Raw genomic sequence first — 9,890 nt, 5'->3', positions numbered from 1 at the left:
TATATATATATATATATATGTGTGTGTAATGTATATTGCTCTAAACATTTTGCTGGCTGGGAAAAGTATTATAAGTATTGTATCCTTAAGTAAATTTAATTTATTTTTCATTTTTCAGAGTGAAATATCTATGGCATCTGGAAGACTCCTCTGACTCATCTTCAATTTATAAATGTAAACATAATTGAAAACCTCTGCTAGGCATTTTAAATTTATTAATGTCAACTGCACGTTTGATTTAATTGCGAGTCAAGTACAATATTTTGTTCATTTCAAAGCATTTATGCAACATTTGTCATTTGATCGTTGTATTTCCTTGTCTGTAATTTGCCATCATTGATTGCTGTCATTAATAAAAATGAGTGAATTAAACGTATGTAGTGCCACAAACATACTGTTGATAAAACTGTATAAGCTATATTCGTGATAAATATTGGTCTCCAAATTAATCATTTACTATTATGTTGTATGTGACCCCACTAAGGCAAAGGTTATAAACACTTAAAAGTGAAAACAAGTAACATTTGCTCTTAATAGCTAGTAAACCTGCTTGCAAATGTCAGTGCTGTGCAATAACTTTCCCTGTAAATATTTTAAGTTGCCCATAAACCATGATCATAAAATATCCCTCCAACCTCCAACCAGTAAGCATTCTTGAAATCTCCCCATTGGTAAAAGCATTTCCAAAATCCATACAAAATATGTTACTCTGAGGCATTTTCAAATAAATGTCACCAAATGCAAGAAATAAATAAAAAAAAAAGGCATAAAAGTGTTTTATTTTTCATAGACCTGGCCTTGGTTCTTGCTTTATAGCTTTCCATTATTAACTTTCCCCTACAGGGACGAAAGTGCATGCTGGTAGTAAATGGAAAATGCATATAAACCTGATGGCAGATATCTGGGTTAGCGTGTACTGGGGTCAGAGAGGGACTAAGTCAAGTGGACAGATGGCAGTGCCTCTGCAGACGGGAGTGACAGCTAGTAGATTGAAGAGCTCTAAGTGAACATATATGTGAAAATATGTCAGCGGACAACAAGAAGAAAGCATACATCATCTAGTGCTATTATGTCAAATGAAAGTAGTGCCTGTCCCTAACATTATTTGCTGATTAATCTGGAGTTTGACATGGCAAAAAAAAGCTTTCAAAGTCATACTAGGCTTGACAAAGCACTAAAACTTATACTAGCCTTCCTAAAATATTTGTCCTACCAACTGTGTATGCACAATATGTTCACAATAAAGTGCTTAATAAAAACAAATGGAAATAAATCTTCAAACTAATTGCAGGACAAATGAACTTTGTCATGTGGGTTCTGGCTATAGTTTGTAAATGGATGAACATCACAACAGAAAACTGTAGCCAATGGGCCAGAGAACTGACCAAAACAAAACTAGACAGCGCAAATTAAAGGGGTCATATGACGTTACTAAAAAGAACATTATTTTGTGTATTTGGTGTAATCCAATGTGTTTATGCGGTTTAAGGTTAAAAAACCACATTATTTTCCACATACTGTACATTATTGTTGCTCCTCTATGCCCTGCCTTTCTGAAATGCGTAAATTTTTACAAATCTCATCGGTCTGAAAAGCGAGGTGTGCGCTGATTGGCCAGCTATCCAGTGCGTTGTGATTGGCCGAATACCTCAAGCGTGTGACGGAATTGTTACGCCCCTTACCATACTGTGATACCGTGTCCCGGCGCGACGACACAAAAACAATAAAACCCATTACAAATGAGGCATTTGTTGCATTCAGTGGGGACATAATTATGGATTATAGTGATTTATACTGTCTTTTTACAGGCATTTGTGATCGGAGAAACGACAAACAACAAGTGCTAATCTACACTGCTCAAAATTCACGTTTGAATCGTCAGTGGCAAATTCTTTAAATATGAAAACTTACTTACAGGCTGTGAGTCAGAAGCACCAGACTGTCCTTGCAAAGTTGGAATTGCCCCAGTTTATAGAAACAGCCTTTGTGTGTTGACGGCATTGTAGACTACATTCCCAGATTCAGGAAACAGTCCTCCATAAAATGTGCTGCACACACTTGAATATTTGGTTTGAACTGTTCTGGAACAGTGTTGTAAATACAACTTAACCACTGATTTCTAGTCGTGTCCTCTTTTGGAAGGCCAAACAAAGTAGTTTCGGTTTCACAACGAAACACACAGCATCTCCATGACATGGTGGCGGCGGCGGCAACAATACTACAGCGAGAATAAAAGTTATGCCTTCTTTCTTTACTTGAAAATGTGGGCGGAGTTTTGCAAATCTTCCCACTCAGTGACGTAGACATGTGGGGGTGTGTAACTCGTGTTTAAACGAGGTGTTTTAGGAGGGCGTGGACAAATCTTAACTTTTATAAAGAATATCTCTTTGGGTTTGAGACCTTAGTCTTTGCAACTTTAGGGATCTTATCTATGCACTAACAGCTTGTAACACTCCAAAGAGAAAGGACAACTTGAAATCACATCATATGACCCCTTTAACAATGATTAACTCAAGAGTGCTTTATTGATGCTTAAAGTTGTTTGCCTGATTAAGTACATGATATATTGTAACACAAGTTGAACTGTCTGTAAAACCTAAAATGTGCTTTATTTTCAAAATAAAATATTAAAACACGTTTTACAAATGAATTCTAACTTTATATTGTCAAATGAAATGTTTTGGCAAAAACAACCATGTTTAAAAATGTTCAGTTTTATTATGCATTAAATAATTAAAGAGTATAAACATTTCCTAAAATAATAATTGTTATAAACCATGCAAGGGAAAATGTGCAGTCAGTTTTCATAATCAACCAGTGGGGTTTACTGAAGCATAATAATCGGCTGTACATTATCTCAATTATTATATGGCTACTTACCAAATATATAAATAAATTGACATTAAATATTGAATTGAGTTTAAATTATTAATGTGAGAAGGACATTATTAATGTAAGAAGGAAGAGACTGCATAGTGATATGAAACACATGAAACTAGCACAGTCAGTCATGTAGGGACAATTATACAGCTCAGTGTAAATATATATATATATATATATATATATATATATATATACAGGTGCATCTCAATAAATTAGAGTGTCATGGAAAAGACACGACATTCTAATTTATTGAGATGCACCTGTATATTTTGGTAACACTTTATTTTAAAGACCAGTTCTCACTATTAACTAGTTGCTTATTAGCATGTGTTCTAATAGCATATTGGATGTTTATTAGTACTTAAAAAGGACATATTAATTCCTTATTCTGTATAACCATATTTTATATCCCTTAATACTACCCCATACCTAAACTTAACAACTAACTAACTATTAATAAGCAACAAATTAGGAGTTCGTTCAGGGCAACTCTTAATAGTGAATATGTGTTCCCTATTCTAAAGTGCTACCTATATTTTTATATCACACACACACATACACACACACACACACACACACATATATGCACATGTATGTATGTATGTATGGTTAATATTTATAATATTATTGTTTAAAAAATTGTCTTATGCTCATAAATGTTGTATTTACTTGATCAAAAATACAGTAAAAATAGTAACATTGTGATATATTATTGCAATTTAAAATAATGTTTTTTTATTATTATTATTATTTTAATACACTTATACTAAAATATTTTATTTGTGGTGGCAAAGCTGAATTTTCATCAGCCATTACTCCAGTCTTCCGTGTCACATGACCCTTCAGAAATCAATATAATATGCTGATTTATTATTAATGTTGGAAACAGTTGTGCTGCTAAATATTGTTTTGGAACCTGTGATATGTTTTTCAGGATTCTTTGATGAATAAAATGTTTTGTTTTGTTTTTTTGAAAGAAATTATTACTTTTATTTAGCATGGATACAAAAATATAATTGGCTAATCAAAGTTAGTTATTTCTGAGAGCAGTGAATTATTACCAAAGCAACAGCTACTACAGTGACAGGTAATGGCAAATAATGATATATGCTGTTTTTAGCAATGACATGCATTTTGAGCCTTGCTGTGATGAGGTAATTTGATATTAAACTGACACTTCTTGAGGCAACCTAGGGTTAACTGCCATGGTCAAGGGTTCAGATATAATAGGAACTTCAGCCTGTTCCTGATTTAGCACAAATGACCAGATTTGGAAGTGCTATAATACTGTTCAACTGTGGATGCATTCTGTTGGTTTGTACAGTAGTTGGCTTTATTAATTAGGTTCTATTTCCAGAACGTGAGGCACACATAAATAATTTCCCAAAACATATTACTGAATAATACGCAACATCAGAGCTTCAGACTGCTTGCCTCTTTATTTTGCAAATTACTAATTTAGTCCACTCATCATAGAGAGGTCAGCTGTAATTTACATAATAAGTGTCACACTGTCCTCAGCAGTGTTTGCAGCTGCCATAATATAATTTATTAATAAACCAGTTGGCAGGGTGCGAAATACGGGGGAGCTAGGGGGAGCTCGGCTCCCCTTAATAAGACATGGGCTCCCCTGAAAACGTGATTTGTGAAATTTTGGGGGGGTCTCCAAAAATATTGACAATGTGTTATTTTGACATGCAATTTCAGTTTTGTGTAATGTGATCATCGTGGATTATTATGTGTAAAATTGCAAAAATATCATTCATTCATGCATGACGGCGATTTAAACCTAATTCACTTCAATAAAGATAACTATGCATGCTGTTCTTGTCATGAGCATCAAGGTGTGGGGGTGCTGCGGTGCAAATTCCACTCATGTTTAGTACATGTTAACTCAAAGATTCGTAGACAATATAAACGCTGGACTCTGTGGTCGATTCTGTGTTAAGGTAAGGCATGTTATTCGCAATTCTGTGTTGTGGCTGGGTTGTTATAGGTCTGCGTGACTCTCGATGTCTTAGGCCTAATTGAATGGAGGAAATATGGTATTCTGTAGCCTGACGACGAGTAACTTTAACCGTTGTTCATGTGAACTCAAAGACAGCCTGATGCTTTGTTTATAGACTATTTGTGGGTGGCTGTTGGTTGTTTCACCTATCAATTTGTGTCGATAAAGTATAATAGGGTAAATCCTGTATAGTGATTTATCCTATATAGTGCTTGCATAAAGCAAGTAGTGCATACACTTGTAGCTGTTATGTATCTTTGTAAGTCATTGTAAGTGCACGACCCCCCCCCCCGTTATAAAAAAAAAAACAAGTGGGCTCCCCCAGAGTCCACGGTATAGTTCGAACACTGCCAGTCAGAGTCCTGGCTTGCATTTATGAAATGGTTTCAAGAGATAGTTCCACTTTTTAAGCTCTAAATAATTCATATTAAATATATGGTCATATTAATATTTAGAGAAACATAATTTATCCTCATATTCTCAATGAATATACACACATCTCACCAACTAAATACACCATCTCACAGAAATCTATTACTTCTCCATGAGGATTTAGGGAATTTATATTATGCAAATAGGCTTGATATTTTAATCAGCACATAATGGAAGAAGACTTTGTAGTCACCCTATCCCATCCATTTATTTCTGTATTTATTCAAGTTTGCAGATATTTTCCTTCCTGTTTTAACTATAAAGAACACACACACAAAAAAAATTGTCACAAAACAATTTTAATAGGCACCCCTTGTATATTCCATTTCCCAGGTTGTTTATGTATTCTTATCCCTTGTGCTGTGCATCACACCACATACAGATGTGCAAAAATCTCTTATCCTGAGGACTTAGTTTTGGCCCCCCAAGGTGTCCTTTATCATAAGCGATGTTCATCCCCGCCTGACAGCGGTCAGAATGTATTGGTGTTCTTGCTGGGGACCTTAAAATGCTTGTCATTACTTCTCATTGCCTCAGCCTGTGGTAAGAATCAAATATATTCAGTTTCACTGGGAGGAGTTTCCAGCCAATCCCATATGTCCTCTTGTGAACCCAGTGCTTGGCATCTTACAGGCAGCTTAATGAAATTAATATATTGAATTGTCTGCAGTGATTGATATGCTACATCCAAATGTAAACCATAATCTACTCTGCAGAAACTTGGACATCAGCAAATCTGATTTATTGCAGGTACTTAAAGAAGAACTTATTGCACCTCTTCCTTCCCATGAAATTACAAAATGAACCTTTTGGATGTCAGCCATTATAATTGCCGGCACTGAGAGACTCCAAAGTGGCAGTTAAAAACAAACTTAAAGCAAGAGTCTGTCGGCAATGACCTTGAAGGGCACAAAACATTGGCTAACCCTGCTGTTATGAAACCTCTGACTGGTTAAAGCGAGTCGTCTGTGATTGAAGGATGCAATTAAAGATTGCTAGTCTGAGGAAAAACATCTATGCCACCCTGCCATGTCTTGAAATAGTTTACACTTTATTTTAATCGCTGTTGACTCATCGCTGAGTCATTGTTTGATGTAGCAAATGAGCAAAAAATTTCACTTAGGGGGTAAATATTCCATATTATAGCACAGAAGTGATATAACTTCATTCAAACATGTTATAACTTCCATAATTACGTACCACGACAGTACAGATAACAGAGACGGTAAAAAAAAATGGTGCAATGTATCATGTTAATATGAAGGAATTGATTTTTCACAGGTATTTCAGCTGCATCTATCTATTACTTTAAAAAAGTAATTACAAGCTATTAATAAGCTCTTTAACAGTGTAATTAGATTACTGTACTAGTTACTCTCTCTAAAATTATTGCATTACTTATTACTAATTATTTTCTAAAATCCATATCAACCTCGACCAGTAGAAGACATGAAACTATTTTAATTCTTTCGAATAAATAATATAAAATTGCATAAATTATTCTTGAACTGACCAAAGTATTTAAAGGGAGAAGGTTACATAAAAAAAAAAAAAACATTTTAACATTAGATGTTAAGTTTTGATTTTAATCTACTATTACTATATTTAGAATTGTTCAGTACAGCATTTAATGAAATTGCATCAGAAGTAACTAATCAAATTACAGAAAAAATAAAGCAATTAAAAGTAATCCATTACTTTACTTTTTCAAAGGAAAGGTAATTAAATTACAGTAATTAATTGGTTACTAATGCAGTACACCTAACACTGTATATCTGTATATACACACGTGAAACTGAAACTGTATTTTCTAGATTAACTTGCAACAACAAACTCTAATGCCTAATGCAAGTCCTAAATTAACGTTTTTTCACTATTTTACAGTCATTCACTCAAAATTTTAAAAGATAAGACAATAAAGATATAAAAAGGTTTGCTTAACTGTCCCAAACAGTTTGATCTTTTATTTCAAGAGAGAGAAAAAAAACATTAATTGGTATATTTTTTTCTTTTGATTAGAACATGCTTAGGAGGGTTACTTACGAGTTAGGGTTATTTGCCATCCCCCTTTTAGTAATCTAGGGGTGAGATATTTAATTTTGTTGTCACTCAGGTAAATGTGAATGGCTTCTACAACTACAACATTTCATTGCTGCCAAACTCCTGTATCATTTCCTCCCCTCCCTGCAGGGGGAACCATGTCACCAAGCATTATGACTCTCCCTGGCAGTGACTGGGTAAGATTGTGATAGAGGGGCATTGCTATTAAATTCCTTAAAGGATGATATTAGCTTTATGAGACACTGTACTGGACTATCACACTGTTGTTAAGCAGAGCTTAGAGAAGAGTTAACTTGGCCGTTGGTAAATTAATTGCCAATCTGTTGCCTTGGACACTGCTAAAGTCACTGTGGAAAATAATTGTTTTTGACATCCGGTTAATATCTTAATCTGCTTTGGTCTTTGAACTCCATGAACAACTTTGCTTTTACTGTCAGAATCCAGTTTAAGCTTTACCATTTGCATTCTCAGTCACCAGCATACAAGTAAACTTTTTTAACGTCATCACAAAGTAAACAACAACACATTGGGCCTCATTTACGAAATGAACGTACGACAGAAAATTGAGCATACGGTCGTTTCAACGCAAAACTTGGAATTTATCAATATGGACGTGAGCGGTGGCTACGATCAAATCTCACGTCTGGTCTCAGCTCGTGTACGCAAGTTTTTGAGTTACCTGAAGTTGCGCACAGCATAGTAAATACGGTGGAGAATTGTAGATTGACAGCATTTTGTTCATTTTTATATTCCTGACCGTCAAACGAAGCTCATTAGTCGATCGTTAATCAGTAAGATTAGAATGTCTTTTTTTGGTGTTGTTTTGTACAGGGCTTTAGCTTTATATGCGCGAATAGCAGCATAAACGACCATGAGGATAGGAGAAAGGAGAAAAACAGAAATTAAGTTTATAAAAGGAATAAAATAAATAGGATCACACAAAATATATAATAGGCTATAATATAATTAAAAGATTAACAAAAGGGGGGAAAAAACACTGTGCAACAAGTATAGGCTACGCTCGTTTTTGTGACACTCTTAATGCATTTAATTTCTTTTCTTTATATCTTTATTTGATTGAATCCATCTGATCGCACAGGCGCCTCACATACACACAGACAACATTAGTTCTAGCGTTGCCTGACATTTCAACCATTCATCATCAAACTAAAATGCAGTCAACCAAACATAAGTTACACTGTTTATTTGAAAAGGTCCTCTGTAAAATCAGCGTGCAGCGCCCAAACAATAAACATTTTTGCACATGTGAAGGATTTTACACGGATATTAGAACATGAGTGAAGTATAAAGCCATGTTTAGGCTGCATAATGAATAATAGTAATGCAAACAAATGTTACAAATATGGCAAAAATGGAAACATTTGGATTCTTGTGGTATGAGACAGGCGCGTGAGCCCAATGCCGTTTCAGTTTTGCTTGACATTTGTATGCTGTTTATAATGAATGCCACTATAGCCTAATTTGTGTTTTATTTTACAATTAAAAATATAATTTTATAACTACTTATTTTTCATTCTTGTTCTGTTCTGAATACCGTTAAATTTAAAATATTTGTTGTAGAGTGAGGGGAACTAAATAGGCTGTTTATATTTACCAGTATTTTAATATACATATAAATTACATATATTAATGTAGCCTAATTGTTTGCAATTACAAGGTTAACGGGTGTTTTTGGAGTAAGATCAATTTCTCTTTAGCGAGATTACTTCCTCTTTTTGGCCGGGTTTCGTTTCTCCGTGTCGTAAATTCTTGGGCGAGGCTTCTAAACCAGGGTGTTTTTAGGGGCGTGATATTCAAATGCTGATTGTTTTCTGGCGCCACATTTATCAACATACGATCATTCGTACGATGAGATTGGCGGCATACGAATGTTTCATAAATCACACGTGAACTCTGTCGTAAGTTGATTTGTGCGCACAGATCTGCGCTCGTTTCTACGTTAGATTGATAAATGAGGCCCACTAAATCTAAACATGGTGAAGTAAAATGTATTACTTTGTGTATGAAGTGGATTTGCACAGTAGTAGATCAATTTTATTTTGCTGACGCTGGGTTTGTTTATCTTAATAAACACATAAACTGTTTATGTGTCAAAGATTTGTTTGGTACTAATCTTTGATTTGCTAGCTCCGGGATGACTCACGCTGTACTATTCAGACAAAACATAGACATATTTCATCCTCAGGAGACACCTGGATGTGTATTTAACCTTTTACTAAGCTCTAAAACATTTTCCTCCACATGCTCTGGTACATTGGATTGTCGGGATTGTTGTATCCTTTAATAAACTCCTCGGGTGGTCATCGTTTAATTGTTTAATTTACTTAAGTTTATGTGAAACACAAAGGTCAGTAAATTTAAAAAAATAATCAAATTAATAAAATACTATTAGAGCTTTTGAATGGATGTATGTAGCACAATTAATTATATATAATTAAATAAACATTTTAAATGATTTGTATTTGACTATACAGCTATGCAGATG

The 9,890-nt window shown here is 34.5% G+C and overlaps 1 protein-coding gene across 1 annotated transcript in view; it reads left to right on the top strand.

The window, feature by feature from the left end:
- LOC107561018 (immunoglobulin-like and fibronectin type III domain-containing protein 1) overlaps positions 1-185 on the top strand; it is a 22,187-nt gene extending 22,002 nt beyond the window's left edge. The window contains exon 24 of the mRNA XM_016245348.1: positions 119-185. Coding sequence (XP_016100834.1) covers positions 119-123 — 5 coding nt within the window. The 3' untranslated portion in view covers positions 124-185. The remainder of the gene's footprint in view (positions 1-118) is intronic.
- Positions 186-9,890: the final 9,705 nt, after the last annotated feature.

The sequence above is a fragment of the Sinocyclocheilus grahami genome, unplaced genomic scaffold, assembly GCF_001515645.1.
Source record: "Sinocyclocheilus grahami isolate Dianchi unplaced genomic scaffold, SAMN03320097.WGS_v1.1 scaffold751.1, whole genome shotgun sequence".
Lineage (NCBI taxonomy): Eukaryota > Metazoa > Chordata > Actinopteri > Cypriniformes > Cyprinidae > Sinocyclocheilus > Sinocyclocheilus grahami.
The sequence above is the reverse complement of the archived record's forward strand: the minus strand, read 5'-3'. Positions and strand labels throughout refer to the sequence as shown.